Below are 19,840 nucleotides of genomic sequence, written 5' to 3'. Positions count from 1 at the left end.
GTTCAATATCACATTTTTGAAAAAAAATCACTTTTCTCAAATAAATTGTTACACATTAAAAAATAATCAGGCTCATAAGTTGACATTTCGGTTCCATATTGTTTTCGTTTTCAGAACCCACATTTCACTTTTTGTAAGCTTGTTTCACAAAAATGATATCTATTTTAATTCCACATTTTTGGAATAACATATTTATCTCTTTTTAAATAAACTATTACACATTTTTAAATAATCATTTTCATAAGTTAACATTTCAGTTACATATTATTTTCATTTTCAGAACCCACATTTCACTTTTCACCGGCTTGTTTCACAAAACTCACATCTATTCTAATTTCATATTTATAAAATAACACGTTTCACTCATTTGAAATAAATAGTTACACATTTCCAACTAATCCGTTTCACAAGTTGACATTTCAGTTTCATATTATTGTCATTTTCAAAAGCCGCATTTCACAAACATCACAAAAGCCGCATGGAATGTGAAACGTCAAAAATTAAATGTGTTTGAAATATATCCAAAATTGGTCCTGTTTTAAAGTTCTTGATGCCAGGAGTCCAAATATATAAAGAAGTTTCAAAAACAAGTCTAAGGTTCAAAAGATATGGTTGATTTAAATTGTCTAAGAGGAAATAAATGGATTTGTTCCGTAGGTAGAGTGAGAGGAGACTCTTGCATGTGTACCGTCCCTAACAAAAGGTGTACTTTGAGGTCCATTATGCTGCCACTGATTTGACTACAAATAAAGATACAAGAAATATACTCCTGCTATACATCTAGGTGGATCATACCGTTTAATGAATCTTAGAAAAAGTGGACGGCCTCAGATCCACCCGTACGTGACCAACCGCGCAAAATGACTTTGCGCTGCCATAGCCCACTGCAATGAAAAGAAGAATAAAAGGACATAACGCACTCCCGCCCCTGCCCACCCAAAAACAAATAGAAACAAACAGACAAACAAACGGGCTGATAATGCATCTTTTTTTTTTGCGGAAAAGCTGATAACGCATCTTAACAGGCCGAAACGAAACAAAACACTCAGCTGCACGAATCTTGAAGTGTCGAATGATCCGACATACGCGGCGTCGAATGAGCCGTCGTTAAAAACATATTACTACTCCAATCCAAGCATCTAAAGGAAACATAGACAAGCATGTAAGGAAATATACAGAAGCATCTAAGAAAATATTCAGAAGAATGCCACTGCAAAGCGAGGAGCCTAGGATTTAAACCTGAAAATTCATCACCAATTTGTATATAGTACTCCCTCCGAGTCCGGAATTACTTCACGCTCTAGCAGATATATGTAGCACTGAAATACGTTCAAATACATTCATTTCAGCGAAAACTAATTAATTTTGGACGGAGGTAGTATACCGCAAGAATTCAACCAATGACACGCTGCTGTGTGCTAATTACATCCAGAACGCTTGAGCCTCAAAATTCTTGTTGTGCCTGTACAGCTTGTAACAGCGAGGTGGCCGGCGAGCCGTGGCCACCGGCTCACCGTCGTCCTCGCCACGCTCAACACGGAAAGTGGTGAGCCGGAGGAGACACTCATTGATACACACCACCACCTTCTCCTTCTCCTTGTTGGGTCGCAGGCGCTCCATGATGCAGTACTCGCTGCTGCCATCGCTGGCCACCATGGGCACGAGCTTCGCATCGACGTGCCTCCAGCCTGCCGCGGCGTCCTCATCCAGGCGGAACAGCTGCTCCATGCCGACCTTCCACTCGGCCGGGTGGGAAGTGACGCCGCCGATACAGAGGTGCCCGTCCGTCACGCGGGGGCGATACATGTCGCCTTCGTCGTTGACGGCGTGGAGCCCGAGCCACGCTCCTAGCTCGCCGTCGTAGTGGGCGTGGCCGTGGGCCGGCAGCTGCCAGTTGCCGCGCCGCGTCCACTCGCGGGTCGCCGTGCTGAAAGAGAAGGTGCCGACGCCTAGACGGCCCGTCAGAGGGTACTTGCTCCTGTTGGTGGATCTCACAGACACGAAGACCTCGTGCACATGCTCGTGCGGCTGCCCGTGCGCCGCGTACGCCATGATGTAGTCGGTACAGAACGGGAGCGTCAGAGGAGTCGGGGAGGACGGGAGGATCCGAGGAGTCGCGTCGGCGCTCCAGCACCACCGCGGGTAGTTGGACAGTGGCTGCCAACCTATCCACCCGCCGACGTCGTTGTCGTGGCCGTCGCCGTCGCGCAGGCAGTGCAGGTGCCCGCCGCTGTTCCACACGTCGGACTTGGCCTCGAGCATGTACAGCCTGTTCCCGACGGCCAAGGCCGCCTTGTGGCCATGTTGTAGGAAGCCCCTTGGGACCTGAGGCGAGACGGCCATCGCCGCCGTCTTGGTGTCGTAGATGAGGAGGCCAGGAGGGCGCCGAGCCAACAGTCTTCTAAGACGGAAGGGGTGCCTATGGCGATGCAGCTGCTGCCCACGGCGGCGAACTGCGCGCGCTCTCCGACGGTTTTAAGCACCACGCGCAGGAGCGGAGGGTCCGGAAGGGGCCGCGCACCGCCGCTGTCCAGATCGTCCTCGGCGCCAAGGTCTAGCTTGTGGATTCCGTAGCCGTCCTTGTGGTCGTCGAGCACCACGTACAGATGCCGCTTCCTTGCGACCTTGGCATGCGAGTCACCATCGTAACCTCGTGAGCCGATCGGGCCATCTCGGCCTAGAACGGCGGTGGGGCGGCTGGCATGGCGGCGGACTGGCCGTGGACGGGAGATGAGGAGGGGGTGAGATCGACCGAGGAACGATCGCCACGCCCATGACATTGTGCGTGCGCCGGCCCAAGACTAGGGTTCGATTTGAGAAGACCAAGGTATTTTATTTTATATTTTGCATAGATAGATAGGAAGAGCAAGGTAGAAAATGGATTGACTACTCGTGGATCTCAATCTGTGGCCGGCCACCGCTCCCGCTACACATCGACCGTAGATTAAGTAAGAGCGAGCCATTTCGTCCGCGGCCGTCCGTTTGGATTGGCGCGGACAAAAAAACCGGTCCAACGCGTCGACCCAAACGGACGCGCGTCCGCTTTCGTCCGCCTGCCGACCCATTGCCGGCCTATTTTTAAGCCTGATTTGCGTCGGCGCGGACACAAGACGGACGCGCGCGCTCGCCCTGTTTCCTCACCGGGCCCGCTGATCGGTGGCACATTGGATTCACACACTCGCCCGCCTACTATGTCGCCGACGCCGCTGGCCATTTTTTCAAATTAAAATAGGATATAATTCTAGCGTACACAGATAAAAGAAAAAGACCACTACTCGTCGCTTTCTGACTCAAACTCGGTAATGTCCTCCTCCGACGTCTGAATGTAGGCGTCAGCAAGCTGCTTGTCTTCAAAATTCCAACCCGACGTTTCTCGTAGCTTCAGTTTCAATTGAGCTGCCTGCTTCCGTGAACGCTTGTCCTCCCGATACGCGGCTCGCTTCCTCCTCCTCGCGTCCCTCTCCAACCTCAATTGTGTGTAGAACTGGCGCTCGTCGACGATGTCTTGCGGGAAGCCTCCGCGCCACACCACTAAGGCTTCCATGTCCTTCTTTGAGATGGCAAGTCGACGCTGCCGCCTCCGGTGGACACGACGATCCTCGTCGGTGAAAAGCCGCGGGAGAGGCGCCAGATCCTGAGCCGGCTGGCTCGATACGGTGGGAAAATTCATATCCCGACGAGGCCTCCGGAGGCGCCACGCCGTCGCGTCGTGCGCGCGGGCCGCCTCCTCTGCGGTGTCGAAGGTGCCGAGGATGAGACGCTTCTCGCGAAAGCAGATCTCGGAGGAGAAGGCGTCGGAGCGGAACTCGCGGACTCCGCGAAAATCCAAAGCGCCCAGGCGGCGGATCGACATGGTGGCGCAGAGGCGACGAGAGTGGGCGGCGGACAGAGTGTGGAGGGAGCGCCTTCTTTATAACGAGGGCCGGCCGCGGCGAGCGCGCGTGAACCTTTCCCGCGCGCTGGAGCGCCAAAACCAGCGCGCGCTAGGCCGCTTTCCCCCGCACGCTGGAGAGCCAAAACCACAGCGAGGCATGATCTTAAACGCGCGCGGTCATGAAATGGGTCGGCCCGTTGGGCGCACTGCCGACCCAAAACTAAAAGAGGGCGGACGGCGGGCGGGCGGGCGGCCGACCCAAACGGACAAAAAGCGGACAAAAACGCCGTCCATTTGGGTCGGCCCGTTGGAGTTGCTCTAATTCCATCAATCTATTTTTTTGCGAGGGAATTCCATCAATCATGTTCTTAAAAAAAACTAATTCCGTCAAATCTCCTCCTTCGTTGGATTTTCCCACCACGCAGATACATAAAACAGAGAACGAAACAGAGTTTTATGGCCACTTGTGAAGCATTTGGTCAAATATAAACAGAGCAAGCTAGACAGGTGAGCAATACATCACAGCCAACGAGAGCTAGCTTACATTATTACAAATAGAGATACCAAGGCTCGATATGGGCAGGCATGTAAAAACAATCCTCTTGCAGATGAGCACAACAAATCTCACTCCAAGCAACTGTATTAAGGGAATGCATACTACATTTGCTGAATCTCACTGTTCAATTCCCAGGATACAAGCTCAACTGCAATGCAAACCACGTTCAACTCATCACAATAATACGTTGTTCATATATGATCAAATACAAGATGAATTTATGGTTCATCGGTAAAATCACACGGCACGGCACACTAGATTGATGCGCACACACACCCGCACAACCTCAATCTTATTACAAGCGAATCGCCAATCATCACAAATAAACCAGCTCCTTGTGAACTCCACACCAAGCTGGAGAAAGCCCCAGCACACAAAGCGCATCACACAACAATCCAATCCAATCAAACCAAATCCAAGCATACTCGCATCAGGTAGCTTGTTGACTGAAAGCACACCATTTATCCTTCGTGCATAGCAACGTACCACACGTACGTAACTTGCACATGCACACACCACACTTGCAACACAGAAACATTTAAGCTCGCCTTCCTTGATTGCATCGTAGAGGAGTGCACAGATCACCTACGAATTGAAGAACAAAAGTCAAATAGATACCTTAACTACACGTCAAATTCTGTGACCGATGCATGCTCTGTCTATATATGTGTCTGTGCATGTAAGGAAGAGCCCATGGGGGACGAACCTTAGAACGGAGACCCTTGGGAGCTTCTTCTTATAGTAAGCTGAGTGAAGCGTTTCAAAGAGTGACGGGTGGTGTCCGGCCTCCAGGCCGTCCCACTCGAGCCTGCCCCACCAATCCTTCTCACAGTCCACAACTGGCTTAGGACCTTGACACGCGGCGACGGCCGGTATCCGCCTCAGGCCCCAGCAGTCCCTGAGGCTGATCATCTCCAGTGCCGGCGCGGCCAGTCTGGCCTCGCATATCCGCTCCAGCCTGTGGAGGTGGTATAGCTTGACGTGCTTCAGATTCTTGAATGTGACTCCGGAAGCTATCTCTGGAGGGTACTTGTTGTCCAGCGGGAAAACATATTGGAGGTTTCTGCAGTATGAAATCTGGATGGTCTCCAGGCTTGGCAAGGTGAAGGAAACTGGGAGGGCAAATACCAGCCTGGGGCAATTGTGTAGGTATATGGAATGTAGGGCTGTGAAGGCACTCCGTAGGTATATGCAATCATCAGGGTCTTCAGGATTGGTTTTATCCCAGATGCAGTAGGCCGTTGGGAGATCATATGCGGAAAATGTCCTTAAATCAGTGAAGTTGACTGCTTTAGGCTGACAAGAGAAGAGTGAACGTAGCTTGGGGCATCTCTCAACATGACACCATGTTAGGCTACGCCAAGTTTGTGGACCCCTTGGAGGGATAGCCGCGATTGAGGAATTGTCATGCACATGCAATGACTGAATAAGAGACCTAACAAACCATCTGAAAGGATCGTTCTTATCCATAGTCTCCAAATTGTGGCCTTCATCACCAATCTCCATATGCACATCGAGTGGTTGAAGCTGCCACTGGTCGCACACAAGGGATGAACATGATACATCCTTTAGAAGGATATTATCTTCATAAGGTAACGATCGCCTTGTGGGAACAAAACCCTCTTGGCTAGGACCAATCTCCTTTATACTTTTGGTCATGTTGATTTGGCTATGAACAGTAGAAGAGATATGGAGGTGCAACTTGCCTGCTCTATGTAATAAACAACCATAATAGATTTCATGCATGCATCGCGAAAGAATCCTTGCATCCGTAATGGTAATGCATGCTACAAATCTAAAGAAATCCTCCCTCACTTGTGCACAGCAGACCGCTAATCTTTTCCTCCTCCGAGTGTCTACATGTACCACTTCCAATCCAAACGTGTTATATTCACGCCAACCTAGGCAACAAAGCTGCCGACAGCCCAACAAGAATAACTTCCTAAGCTTTGGGACATTCATGACATTGAGGTCAAGTATTTTAATGGCTGTACCAGAGAGGTCCAACTCATCCAGATTGGCAAGTGCACGTAGGAATATGCTCTGCAACCGACCACAACCAGCCAGGCAGATTTTTGTCACCTTGGCTTCTTTGATTGGAGTTGCACGAGACGTTGGCCGATATTCCTTTTTCAGCAATTTTATGGGATGTGCCCAGTTCTCTGTTGGGCCATAACCATCGAAGCTAAAAGTCTCAAGCAGTGGAAGAGCTCCTTCAAGTGCAACAGTATCCAAGTTGGTACAGCCATCAAGAACAAGCATCTTCAGGCTTGCCGCTGATGACATTGCAGGCAATGATGCCATACCTGTATTGCCGGACAAGTCAAGGAGCTCCAGATTGATCATTTCCAAGGAAGGGCAATTGTTTGCCGTGATCACATCTGAAGATTCGGTTAGTCGGAGCTTGTGAACATTTTGTAATGTTTTCCATGCATGACTTATATTCCTCCATGAGACCCCTTTTGTATTTACCTCTCTTAGATTGGTCATCCGTTCAATCATCTGCTACTGCAAGGCATAATCTGTGTAACGCAGATCAAGCACTATAAGGTTTGGAAAACTTGTCCCCCCACCTTGCTCCTTCACAGTGTTTGCACAATGGTCAAGCCAAAGGAACCTTAGGTTGTGGCAGGATTGGAAAGGAGGGAATGCAAAATCAAAACTGCACTTGCAGAGTTTTAGCACACGGAGGTTGTTGGCTACTTGAAACAAATCATTCGGTAGTTCTAGCAGATCATCTCCCTTAAATGTTAAGAAATAGGATGATGCATCAACAGGAACAGCAGAGATACTTTGTGCTCCTTGTTGGTTTGATGCAATTGACTTCCAGCCTTGGTAGGATTTTATTTGTTGGTCCAACCAATATAATAGAGTTTCTATTGCATCTGAAGAATGGTGCAATTGCCCTATCACTCCATATAATGCATTGCCAACCTCCCAAGCTCTGTCCTTTTGAAGGATTCCGTCACATATCCAGTAGTTGCAAGCATGGGTAGCCCAGCCATAGTCAACAGTGTCTCCACGTGCTTGTCCTATCAGCAACAGTGAGTACAAGAAGCAATCCACAACAGTTGCTGGGTTGATGTCATCCATTCCGGTGTAACTAACCACCTCAACAGCTTCTTTGTGCAATAAACAACGTAGTTGTTGCCCGATATAGATGTGGTCCATGGTAATGAAAAGCATGTTTATATCAAGGAAACTGGATGACAACAACTTCTGTTGTTTCTGTGAGAGCTGAAATCTTCCATGGTTGGTCCATAAAAGCTTGGCTTTACCAAAAGGTCCAAATACAGGAACGCCTAACTCTGCCAGATCAATACCTGCATCTCCCCCATAATGAAGAATTAATAGAAATTTTTCATTGATTAGAGATTCATAGATCTCACTTGCTATGCTTGTTAGCTCTGCTCTAGAACTATCCTCTACTCCTCTGAAATCATCATCCTCATCTTGCTTATCAAAAATAGGCATTAAATGCCCAAGGTTCAGTTCTGCTGCTATTTCCCGCTGCATCATCCTTCTATTTTTCCACAGAGAGCAGTCTACGTGGACAACTTTACCAAATTGCAGTGTCATGTCTGGATTGCTTCTTTTGGATTTGAGGTGTTCTGCTGTAGCTCTAAGAACGGCGGATGCTCCCAGACCCTCACCGTACCAGCCATGAAATAAGAATGCTTTTATTCTGCCTTCTGCAGCATCATCACCATGATGCAGAAAATCAATGAGTTGCTTGACGGTGTCATCGAAATCCTTTACAACCTGCAGTAATTAACGACTGTTAGATACGACTGCCAAATGAGTAGACATATTGACACTAGCTATTTTCCTAAATTAATAAACTAAAACAACAAATGTCTCTTGTTGCAATCTTGATTATCAGGTCAGTGTAGACATGTGCCTAGTTTAGAAGTTTAGCTATTGTGGAACTAATATATTAATGAAGAAAAATAATCAGTTCATATATGCTTTCTCATTACATACATATAACCATTGCTAGTAATAGTATCTCATGGGCCGCAGCAGTCCAAAATTGTTGAAGCACTAGGCAGCTCTCCGCACCTGAACATCATTGCTCAAGGAACGAGATTGCAAGAGTGCGGTAACCGCGGGGAGAGGTAGTCACGCTCCAAATACACAAGTTTGGAAGGGTTCGTAATCTAACAAAAATATCATGAGTTTATTAAGGAGAAGAGGTACCAACCAGAGTATGGCCTTTCAGAGTACGTTCAGGTCGTTTAGCAGCCATTTTGAAGCTCCACAGCAAAACCAATAATTACCCTCAGCAGAAGAAAACCATGACTGTGTGCTTGTAACCTATTGGCCCCGGTTTAATTTCTTCACTGCCTACAAAAGTTAGATGCTCGTCAGATTCACGATGTGGCGTCACGGAAATACATATGACAAAACAAGCTTGTATATGTGCATACGAGATGCAATTGTAGTACCTAGATATCAAGTGAAGGAGCCAAGAAGACTTGCGGAGAAAGGAGAAGTTGTCCTAAAGAAATCCAGTCCCAGGTGAAGAAATATCACTCGAAATGGAAAAATAAACCCACTTGTTCTTCTTACATGGTGGCGGGGCTCGGGAACAACAGAATGAACTGCAAGATCGAGCAGTGATATCAGTCGATAATCAGGTGTATGATGATGGTGGGAGCTTTTGGCATCATCCCACATCGCAGATTTTTGTGGCCTTTCTTTAGAGCAGGGTTTGTCTCTTCCTCCTTTAAGCATGTATACACACCAAGAGATTTAAAAAAACTGTGATTACATATACACCGTTGCAACAAAGAAATCACAAAAAGGTGCATTGTTTATGCATATTTCTTTTTCCATAATATTTTTTAAATCTACTTCAAGCTCTATATTTCTAGATATTCAGGGGAACAGCTATACAAACGCCAGAAAGAAAACTGGAATTTTGGATTTGAATTATGAAGATTTCCTAATCTGGTTGTTTGTCAAAAAAAAAGACAGATCTGGCTGAGATTGTAACACCTCTTAATCTGCGAGGCAGATCAAACACAGAAAAAAAGACACGTACTTCCTCCAGTATAAAAAAAGCTGACGTTAAAGCAAATTGTAGAAAGTATTACCCAGAATAGGTGAGTTGCTGAGTTAGTATGGAAAGAATAATTAAAAAAAAACAGGTTCTTCGTATGTGAATCATGTCTAAAACATCAACTTTTCTTATACGGGAGATTGTAATAATACCTCTGGAACCGCAGGCAGATCATTCAACAAGTGAAGAAGAGTTGCACATAAAAATAAAGTTAACTCAAAAAAATCTGTTGTCCCAGATGCAGATGACTCGATCATCTTCCTCAAATCAAAACTAGCACCACAGCAGTATAAGAAATCCATGAGAAAGATATCTAACCCATCGGCTGCAGATTTGTGCCCTCGCTGCAAAAATAACAAAAGCTGATGAGATGCTTAAACTTCTGGATCTGACACTGCAAAAACCTATGAGGAATCAAACTTACATATGTCTAATGTGTGTACAAGATGCAGCCGTACTTAGTACAATCGTGAAGATATATCACCCAATCATCTGCCCTGCTAGAGATGAAAGAAGTTTTTGCTTGCGTGTAGTTGGTGGAAGAGCTCGGGAACAGAGTGTAGTGCAAGATGGGGCAATTAGCATATGTTCTGGCAGCTGGGTGCTGTGGTGATGGTATGAGCTTTTCGTTTTTCCCCACTTTGCTTTCGTGTTTTCGCAAAGGACTTGTTCCTTGCTTGCAGTTGCAGATAATGTCACTCATTCCTGATCTGTTTTGTGGGCTTTTCCTTTTGTTCTTTCAAGCACTGTACTCTGCTTTCACTTCTCCGGGCATGGATGCAGAGAGATTATTTTGCAAGTTGCAGTGTGTTTGACAGTTGGGCATTGGAGACTATATCCGCTACATCTTTAGGGTCACCCGTACAGAAGAAAAGGAAAGAAAAGAAAGCATAGCTAGACAGATGAAGATACAGCACATGAATGTGTGCGTTCAGTAAATACGGGATTTCGGTTTATACAGTATCAAATACTTTGGTTTGATCACTAATGCGGTGTGTACTACTACTCGTAGAGCTAGTAAAACACTAGAGGCAAACAAACTGACAGAACAACTGGCAGTGGCTGCTATGCGATCTGCGGTTCCGCACGACACAATTTTTACTAGCAAAACACAAGCAGAAGTAATGGTTGCTCTGGAGGGCGCATGGTTCTTCACCTTTCTTGCCACTGCCGGTGTTAGGCTTCTCAGGAATCTGAATCTCATACAACAGAGTGAGAAGACAAAATTTTATTCTCACCTGCAGCTGCAGGCAGGTCGCCGGCGCCGGAGGGAGGGGAGGCGGCGAGTTCGGTGGAGCGGCGGCGGAGGAGCGAGGGCCTACCGCGCCGCCGACCGTGGTGCTCTCTGTGAGCGTGTGGTGGGCTGGTGGACTGTACAACAGCACCAGCAACGGTTTACAGTGGGCCGGGCCGGGCTTTCCTCCAGCCGATAATTTCGGTTCAACCGGAAATTTTCGAATAAAAATCGAAATCACCGCTCAAAAAAAAGAATTAAAATCGAAATCACCAAGAAATAAAAAAGAGAACAAAATCGATTTTATACCCAAGAAACCTGACCGTTGTATGGTCTTTATATAGATTTCTATATATATGCCATACTGTAAACCATGAACCAAAAAAAAAATACTCGCTTTGGTTTTTCTCGGCATGTTTTTTTTGTTCGGTTTTAAAATGCACAGATTCAAGCACGGCAGACGAAAGCTATATTACCACCAGGGATATACTCCCTCCATTCCAAATTACTCATCGTGGTTTTAGTTCAAATTTGAACTAATTTGGAACGGAGGGAGTAAAAGCTAAAATGCTCAATTGGCAGCTATAATCCTCACTGACTTGTGTACTCTACTTGGAAACTACATGCTGCAACACAACTTTAGTGAGCACAACAAGTTCCGACAAATGTCTGCTGACCCATTACAATGCTGGGCAGTTCTGCGCATCCATCGCGCAACATGGTCACTGACTGACAACCCTTCTGGGTCCTGGCTACTGCTTGTACAAGGTTCCCTAAAGATTAGCGGTGTTTAGAAACATACAACAGCCCAAATTATACATCCGTCTGTCTGGCGGTTCGAAATTAAATGACACATGATTGTACCACGACAACAAAGGATTCTGAATTTCAGATATCCTTACGAGCACTTGATTGCCTGTTTTTGTTTTCTGTCGGAGCGCTTCAGTTGGCACGCTCCGCATTAGGAAAGAAGTGCATCGCGAGGGAAGTCGCGCTGGCCACCTTCTGGCGGAGGTTGAACTTAGTTGCGATGAATGGCCGGACATCTTCCACCCCAACCAGACTTTCCAAGAATGGCAGCAGTGCTAGCAGCTCCTTGTCGTTTGGGTCATCGAACCAGCTCTCGATCGGTATGCCGTTGTCTAGTTGGAACCCAAAGGCCTGAAAGCAAGAATATATCATAAAAGACCTCTTGCTTCATCTGCTTACATGTGTGTTTGTAGTACTAGCAGAGAATAAAGGGGAAACTCGTTGCTACAGAAAAACAGAATGAAGAAATAGTAACTTATGAGAATCTCATTGCACAGCAAGGAGGAATTAACTACACCCATGATACTGCTGCTTACTACTGAGGAGCCACAACAGGAACGCTGCTCAGCAAAGGGATGATCAAGTTTCTTCCTGGGGCAATCAATCCCAGTGAAAAAGTAAAGTGGAAGGTTATATTCCAACTGAAAATGCTTCACAAGTAATAGTAAGGTGAAAGGTTCAAAACTGAAGGAAACTAGTTAAGGCACTAGCCAGTAAGATAGGTTTTACGGATAGATCATTCATGTTGCTATTTCGGAACAACCAAGAAGAGTCAGACCCAAACATCATGACCATAAACCAGGATAAAATTGAGCTGTAGCAGTGGGGTTTTTACCCTACTGTTTATAGTAAAAAAAATAGCTGTAATGAAGACCAGTGCTAATAAAATCATTAAGACTAGATTGGCTCCAATAGCATTCCAGAAAAATTCGAACAGGAGAAAGAACTAATCCATGAATAACTAACGTGTATGGTTTAACAAATACCTGCGGAGAATTGTCAACTATGACAACACGAGACAAGTCACGCCCAAGAACAGATAGATCCTTTAAATAGTTGCCCTCCACATAGACACAAGACTCACGATAAACTCGATGACGGAACAACCTTCTTTTGGGATCAAGAACATTAAGTAGTTGTTCTGCATAGATACTTTGACTAGCTGTGAAGATGATTATCTCAAACATGCTGGCTACTCTCTCCAGGAAATCTTTCAGATATGGACGGCACCGTACATAGATTGTGTGATCTCTGAGATTAAAATGAACTGGGAAAGTGAAATCAGAATCTTCACACGGCTCAAGAGTAGAATGCACCAGTGTCTCTGCATGACATTATGGAAATAGCTTCAGGTTAGGTTAACACTGAATACATAATGAACGTAAAACACCATGGTTACAAATAAGAACTAACACCAAATATAATTCCATTTGATAGAACAAGTAGAAAGACGTAACCAAAAAGACCAGAGATTGGTGCACAGCCACAAAATCCCACTTGGCTAACATTAAGTAACAAGTTCATAGTTATGTGAATAGTACATAAACAAATAAATAATGAACATAGTACATAAATAATGATGATCATGTTGCAGTACCCATAAGACTAACAAACATGTGAAATCATGTTCACTTTTTTTCATCTGCCATTACTATTCGTTCTACTACCTCTGACAAATTTACCACAATTGTTTCATTTGGCACCCTTGCCTTAACTGGATAATTCTGCATGTAATTGATGTTCTCTCTTGTACTCCCTCCGTCTCAAAATTCTTGTCTTAAATTTGTCTAAATACGGATGTATCAAGTAACGTTTTAGTATTAGATACATCCGTATCTAGACGAATCTAAGACAAGAATTTTGAGGCGGAGGGAGTACTAAAGATATTGATCATATTAATCATTGCTTTAACGACTTGAATGGCTCATAACAGGAAAAGAGGGGGTAATGTAGAGAAGTGGTAACATTTACTTCATTATTCACAGAAGAAACATCTTTAAAATAGTTATTCCACCAAGATATTTCGTCAATACTCAAGAGCATATATCAGAGATAAAAATATTCGATTTTTTTTTGAAACTATGATCTTTTTTATAGCAAATTCGGAAACTATATGACCTAAAGTGTTATTTGTAAAACTATGACCCCGTTGGCCTTTTTTAGGCCGAAGACCAACTTTTCGGTCAGCACTAGGCCGAAATAGGCTTTTCGGTCTCCTAATGGCCGAAGATGAGCGCAGCTGGGCCGAAGAGCTGTTTTCGGCTTGCTCGGGCCGAAGACCACTCTTCGGTCATCTTTTGGCCGAAGAGCTCATAAGCACACTGCTGCGCACTCCGGCGTACGGCACAGACGACCTGAACGTGTGCACACACGTTAGCTGCACCGAGATTCTATGCCGATGCATGTGTTTAGTACGTGGGCTGCTCGCCGGCTGGCTGGTTGTGTGCACATATTTGTATACATACGCGTGCTTGCCGGCTGGACTATATCAGGTACGTATATTGTACTGGTATTTCAGCCATTACTTCTCCGCCAATACATGTGCGCACGTTGGCGCCATGCGTGTGTGCTAGTACGTATGCACCAAGTCCTGATGCATGCATTGCTATCTCGGTCCTGATGCATGCATTAGCCACGCATGAACCACATGCACGATCAGCCCTTCGATGCATCAGTCTAGCATCATATGTACGCTACGCATGCATCGATTGCCGGCCAGGCGCTCTTCGGCCAAAAGATGACCGAAGAGTGGTCTTCAGCCAGAGCAAAGCCGAAAACAACACTTCCGCCCAGCTATGCCTGTCTTCGGCCATTAGGAGACCGAAGAGTCTACTTCGGCCTAGTGCTGACCAAAAAGTTGATCTTCGGCCTAAAAGAGGCCGACAGGCTCATAGTTTTGCAAATAACACATTAGGTCATATAGTTTCCGAATTTGCTATAAAAAATGACATAGTTTCAAAAAAAATCCAATCATCTTACCATCCAGATCAAGGACAAGGGTGGTTCGAGGGCAGCTCCGAGTTTGCTTTGGAAGAAGAACGGGTCGAAACTTGGGTACAACCATGGATAACTCAGGCAAATCCTTTATGAAGGTATAAGGGTCAAACTCATCAAGCTCCTCAGTCTCATCAGGATCAGCGCACCCACCATCTGTTGAGATAGAATCTTGACTTTGTTCATCAATACACTCCAGCTTAGAGTGCTGCATTGCAAGATATATAGCAGACACTTCGGGAGAAAGACTACCCAATTCACTGTACTCATCGTCTGCGCGCTTCGTATTACCACATGTTGATTGCACAGGAACTGCAATAAGAGTGTCAACCACTTACAAAGGAGTACTTATTATTGATTATATGCATGGATGTGAAAATTCATAACCCAGATCTGAAAATTGCTAATGTACATGAACTACACGGTGTTGTGTTGGCATAATCACATTTTTCACAGTACAGGATGCAAATAAAAAATAACTAATTTACATACTCCCTCCTCTCCATATTAATTGTCACAGATTTAGTACAATCCTGCGACAATTAATATGGATCGGAGGGAGTACTTTAATTTTTTTCTACCATCTTAAAATACCACTTCAGCCATACAATAAAACAAGTAAGAGAGAAAAATTGCATTGCGCCATGCAGTCTAGATTAGTCAGGGAAAGGCAAAGCAAATGCAGTGACTTCGAAACTTTCACTTGTTATGACTCATAAAGGATTGTCAGAAATCACATATCTGCTTCAAAAAAGAGCTCAATAATATTAATATAAATCAAATATTTTACAAAGGTGAGGTTACATTGACTATGGGACAGATCTAAGTACATCTTGACCTTTACATTTATAAATCAGGAAAAGGATGTGGTGCTATGGGCATATATACCTTATAGATACGCAAGACATCGAGGAAAATAAGAAGCCATACCAGCCAAGTTACTACTCCCTCCACTCCCAAATATAAGTCTTTTTAGAGATTCCAATATGGACTACATACAGAGCAAAATGAGTGAATCTACACTCTAAAATACGTCTATATACATCCGTACGTAGTTCATATAGAAATCTCTAAAAAGACTTATATTTAGGAACAGAGGGAGTAGATACTAACGGCTTATGCATTAATGTAGCACACTGATACATCATAAGATTGCAAAATATTCAAACAGCATCGTTTAGAGGGAATCTCAATGTTCTAACTGTGTGTACCTTTGCTCAAGCCATCACTGCCATCTTCATTATGATGGTGGAATGGTTGAGAAAATATGTTCTCACATGGTTCATCATCACTTCCATGAGACAGCTGGCGAAAAGGAAGACCAAATAGATGTATAGGAATGTAAAGTAAAGAACAGAGACAGAATTAATTGATTGCTGCACAATGAGGTTCATAGTTGTAATCTTGCAGATGAGAAAAATAGACCTACGGCATACACATATCTCAGGTATAGCTTATCAAGGACCTACATATTTTGTGTTCACATCCCAAAATGTTGCTGTGCAGAAAAAGAATGCTTAAAAGAGACAGTATTCAGTTTTCAGCTCATTTCATCATCTTTGCTGTACTGCACTGCACGATAACAACGGTAGACAAAGCCTCGTATATATAACTCACTTAAACCAGAATGAGCCGTACCTTGTGATCAAGCATACTACTACTTGGCACATCAGCAACTCCATTTTCAGTATCAGAATCACATAGAGATGTTAATTTTCTTCCGCCGCTGAGAACTTGGTTCTTCTTCAGAGGGTCTTCGGCTGCGGAGTCAACAATTAGAGCAATGTTAGTACAAAACTAAGACAGCTCTAGTAGATAACAGGTAGCCAACTTCCTAAAAGTTCATAATATTACATTCTCCCAAACCAACTCCAGCCAATTGAAGGAATAGTCCCAGAAAAAACCTTTGCCAGAAGTCAAGTGAAGTCATCAGGTTCAACAAAGAAGTTAGCTTGCTAAGGGGTATATTATCTTTTTTCATGCTCAAGAAAGGAAGAGATAAATCTTGCTTCACTAAAATGAATTACTGTGCATAAGGTGGTGTGTCAAAGATACTTATACATAAAAAAAATAGTTGGGACAACAAGAGAACTGACAAATGGCAGTATATGACAAGTTGGATAGTGACCATAAATTATATTTTATCTTTGCCCCTCTGTCCAATTTTCTATCAACTAATGTCATGTAGGATACTGTACTGGAGATGAAGTTGCACCATAACACAGAACAGTAAGAGGGGGGGGGGGGGTGCAAGGTGGGGGAACTTTACCAGGTTTCTGCTTTTTGGAGGAAGAAGTAATTAGATCATTGACTTTCTTATCAGGAGCTGCCGACTGAGTGGATCTTCCAGGTTGTCTACTAGTTTTCGTATTAACATGCTCAACAGTTGCATTTCTTGCAGGTCCTTTTTTTCTTGTCGGCATCCCTCAATCAAGAAGACTTCTTGCCCACAGTTGGCTCGTATACGAGAAGAGAAACACAATACCTCACAAGCACACTTCTGCCAAGTCTGTTCAGGGTAATTGCACAAACCCCGTCAAAGTGACCCGCAGAGCTTTCAACGCAAATGAAAGTAACTCTCAGAGTACAGACCTGATGAAAATTGATGAAGAGAATCAGCTACCAGAAGGGTAAAGCCCAGCTCAAATCTCTGTAGGTCAAATCACTATGAAGAGACGTCGGGACTAAAATGAGAGGACTTTGCAGGGTAACATGACAGCAATGAGGGTGTTGCAGGGTAACATAACAGAGACTGTTAAATTTGCAACATAAAGTTGATTACAATGACAGTATTCAAATTCAGCAAGTCTGTGTGCCAATGCGCTAATCTTACAGAAACAAGAAGTTTAGTCTCAGAGACGCAAAATTCCTGGAGTCTGCATTCCAGGAAACACAGGTGCTTATCAATTTAAAATATTCCAACGCTCCAGGCACTCCTTCCTTTACCAAAATAGGGGTTAGCCCCACTCCTTTCTGTCATTCTTCTATTTGGAGTAAATTCGAACATCCCTAATCATCCAGCAATTCGATTTTGAAACCGCATGCCCTAATTATAACCAGAAATCATTGGCTGTCACAAACTGCACACGTTTTTGCTACATAAAGTTGATTACAATGACAGTATTCAAATTCAGCAAGTCTGTGTGCCAATGCGCTAATCTTACGGAAACAAGAAGTTTAGTCTAAGAGACGCAAAATTCCTGGAGTCTACATTCCAGGAAACACAGGTGCTTATCAATTTAAAATATTCCAACGCTCCAGGCACTCCTTCCTTTACCAAAATAGGGGTTAGCCCCACCCCTTCCTGCCATTCTTCTATTTGGAGTAAATTCGAACATCCCTAATCATCCAACAATTCGAATTTGAAACCGCATACCCTAAATACAATTATAAATCATTGGTCGTCACAAATTGCACACGCTTTGTTTGTCAGGAAGGGCAATTAGCAGCTAGAGAGTCAGAGCATTGCTTCGGCAGAACCGCTACCGCACTACTCGGAATCGAACGGGGCAAATCCCAGCCAGGCGCCCGCCGAGGGCCTCCTATCTGTGGGGGACCAATCTACGGGTCACTTGCTCCGAGCTGAATATTATACGGAAGTTAGTCGGCGGCGAGTTGGAGAGGGAGGTCTAACCTGGGCGGAGGCGAGCTGGAGGCCGGGGACGAGCTGGGCGGCGGCAAGTCGGGGCGGACGGGCCCGGCGGCGTCGATCTGCTGGCGCGGGAGCTCGGTGGAAGTGGCCGGCGGCAGAGGACGCGGTCGGCGGAGGGGCGAGGAACGGCGGCGGGGATGGTATGCGGGAGGCGGGAGGCAAGGACGGCGACGGCGGAGCGGGGGTGGGAGGGCGAAACCCTAGCCGCTTGTCGCGCACGGGGGAGAGGGGGAGAGAGAGAGAGAGGCTAGCCGCAGCGCAACGCTTCGGGGGAGTGATGAGGAGGAGAACCCTGCGGCTGCGGGCGGCCGGGGGTTTGGGGGGCACGCGGTGGCAGTCCTAGGTAATTACTTCCAAAACCGGGGTGCGTTTCTGGAAAACGGAGTGCTTTTCTATGGAAAATTCAAATTCAAACCAACAGTGCGTGGTGAAACTACGGAACTTCGAATTGTTTATAAAATACTCATGCATGTTACGCTGTACTCCCTCCATCTCAGTTTAGTCGTTAATTTGACCAACTTACTAACATGCATACATTATAAAAAATATATCATTAGAAACTTTAGATATTCTTTTTCCTAATGATATAAATTTTTTATGTTAAACAATTTATTTTATATAAGTTAAATTGACGATCTAGATACACGTGCAAGCCTAGTAAACTGAGATGAAGGGAGTAGAACATAAAATATCATACACGTAATTCAGATACATTATAACTGAGCACTTTTCTAGCCCTCTCAAACCATTAGCATTTATATCCGTTGGATCATTGATTTTGAGCATTTTTGGCCGTCGGATTTGCTGTGAATCATTACAAATCACTCGCTATCAACGATCGCATCCCGTCCTGGGCCGCTGCTCTGGTGGCTTTTTTGGGCGTCTCGGGTTAATTGGACCGAATGAGCCCGTTGCAGCCTCCAGTACGTGGTGAAGCCATCGTTCGCCTCCCACCCTTCCCCTCGCGTGGCGGCTCTTCCTATGGACGGCCGACCTGGGTCGTGAGTAAAGTCGGAGTTACGGATCCCATGGCGACTGCACTAGGTTCGGACAGGGCCTCGCCGGGCGACGGCGCGGGGTCGCCTCGATTGCCTCGTCCGGTTCAGTTGCACAGTGATACGTCCATTAGCATTTATATTCATCGAATCATCGATTTTGAGCATTTTTGCCTGTTAGATTTGCTGCGAATCGTTATAAATCACTCGCTATCAACGATCACGTCCCGCCCTGGGCCGCTGCTCTGGTGGCTTTTTTGGGCGTCTCGGGTTAATTGGACCTGATGTCGCTTGAAGCTATGTCGGTATTTCCCCAAAGAGGAAGGGATGATGTAGCACAGCGGCAGTAGGTATTTCCCTCAGATATGAAACCAAGGTTATCGAACCAGTAGGAGAACCAAGCAATACAACGTAAATAGCACCTGCACATAAATAACAACTTCTCCCAACCCAACGTGTTAAAGGGGTTGTCAATCCCTTCCGGGGTACAGCGCCTCAAGGTAGGCAAACAGACGTGGGGTAAATTTGTAGTAGATTGATAGATCGAACGCCAAATAAAATAAATAAGAATAAATTACGGCAAGGTATTTTTGGGTTTTTGGTTTAATAGATCTGAAAATAAATGCAAAGGAAAAATAGATCGCAAAGGCAAATATATGA

The 19,840-nt window shown here is 45.1% G+C and overlaps 3 protein-coding genes across 5 annotated transcripts; all 3 read right to left on the bottom strand.

The window, feature by feature from the left end:
* Nucleotides 1-3,271: 3,271 nt before the first annotated feature.
* On the bottom strand, nucleotides 3,272-3,853 carry LOC147977173 (uncharacterized). Its single transcript, XM_087521088.1, has one exon. The coding sequence runs from the start codon at nucleotides 3,851-3,853 to the stop codon at nucleotides 3,272-3,274; it is 582 nt and encodes a 193-aa protein (XP_087377214.1).
* A 654-nt stretch (nucleotides 3,854-4,507) lies between these two features.
* LOC125553158 (uncharacterized) lies at nucleotides 4,508-10,891 on the bottom strand. The gene is made up of 6 exons (XM_087519181.1): nucleotides 9,920-10,891; nucleotides 9,648-9,839; nucleotides 8,879-9,034; nucleotides 8,635-8,777; nucleotides 5,137-8,192; nucleotides 4,508-5,015 (listed from the first exon to the last, which is right to left on the bottom strand). Exons 5-6 carry the CDS (start codon nucleotides 6,930-6,932, stop codon nucleotides 5,012-5,014), a joined length of 1,800 nt encoding a protein of 599 aa, XP_087375307.1. The 5' UTR covers nucleotides 6,933-8,192; nucleotides 8,635-8,777; nucleotides 8,879-9,034; nucleotides 9,648-9,839; nucleotides 9,920-10,891; the 3' UTR covers nucleotides 4,508-5,011.
* A 462-nt stretch (nucleotides 10,892-11,353) lies between these two features.
* On the bottom strand, nucleotides 11,354-18,461 carry LOC125553159 (uncharacterized). 3 transcript variants are annotated; one of them, XM_048716941.2, is made up of 7 exons: nucleotides 18,168-18,461; nucleotides 16,803-17,125; nucleotides 16,172-16,293; nucleotides 15,745-15,838; nucleotides 14,519-14,845; nucleotides 12,526-12,863; nucleotides 11,354-11,890 (listed from the first exon to the last, which is right to left on the bottom strand). In XM_048716941.2, the coding sequence occupies exons 2-7, from the start codon at nucleotides 16,954-16,956 to the stop codon at nucleotides 11,672-11,674; spliced, it is 1,254 nt and encodes a 417-aa protein (XP_048572898.1). In that variant the 5' UTR covers nucleotides 16,957-17,125; nucleotides 18,168-18,461; the 3' UTR covers nucleotides 11,354-11,671. The 3 variants fall into 3 exon arrangements, with proteins under 3 accessions (XP_048572898.1, XP_048572899.1, XP_048572900.1); XM_048716942.2 differs by having other exon boundaries at nucleotides 16,803-17,042; XM_048716943.2 differs by lacking the exon at nucleotides 18,168-18,461 and adding an exon at nucleotides 17,126-17,144 and having other exon boundaries at nucleotides 16,803-17,042.
* Nucleotides 18,462-19,840: the final 1,379 nt, after the last annotated feature.

This window comes from Triticum urartu, chromosome 4A, assembly GCF_056163025.1.
Source record: "Triticum urartu cultivar PI428250 chromosome 4A, HENAU_Tu73, whole genome shotgun sequence".
NCBI lineage: Eukaryota > Viridiplantae > Streptophyta > Magnoliopsida > Poales > Poaceae > Triticum > Triticum urartu.
The sequence above is the reverse complement of the archived record's forward strand: the minus strand, read 5'-3'. Positions and strand labels throughout refer to the sequence as shown.

Bases quoted from the DNA above. Each gene is read 5' to 3' on its own strand.
- LOC147977173 (XM_087521088.1), bottom strand. From the start codon at position 3,853: ATGTCGATCCGCCGCCTGGGCGCTTTGGATTTTCGCGGAGTCCGCGAG.
- LOC125553158 (XM_087519181.1), bottom strand. From the start codon at position 6,932: ATGATTGAACGGATGACCAATCTAAGAGAGGTAAATACAAAAGGGGTC.
- LOC125553159 (XM_048716941.2), bottom strand. From the start codon at position 16,956: ATGCCGACAAGAAAAAAAGGACCTGCAAGAAATGCAACTGTTGAGCAT. The intron at 14,846-15,744 runs GTACACACAGTT...CTCTTATTGCAG, and splicing joins CAGTGATGGCTTGAGCAAAG to TTCCTGTGCAATCAACATGT. The intron at 11,891-12,525 runs GTATTTGTTAAA...TCTTGCTTTCAG, and splicing joins TAGTTGACAATTCTCCGCAG to GCCTTTGGGTTCCAACTAGA.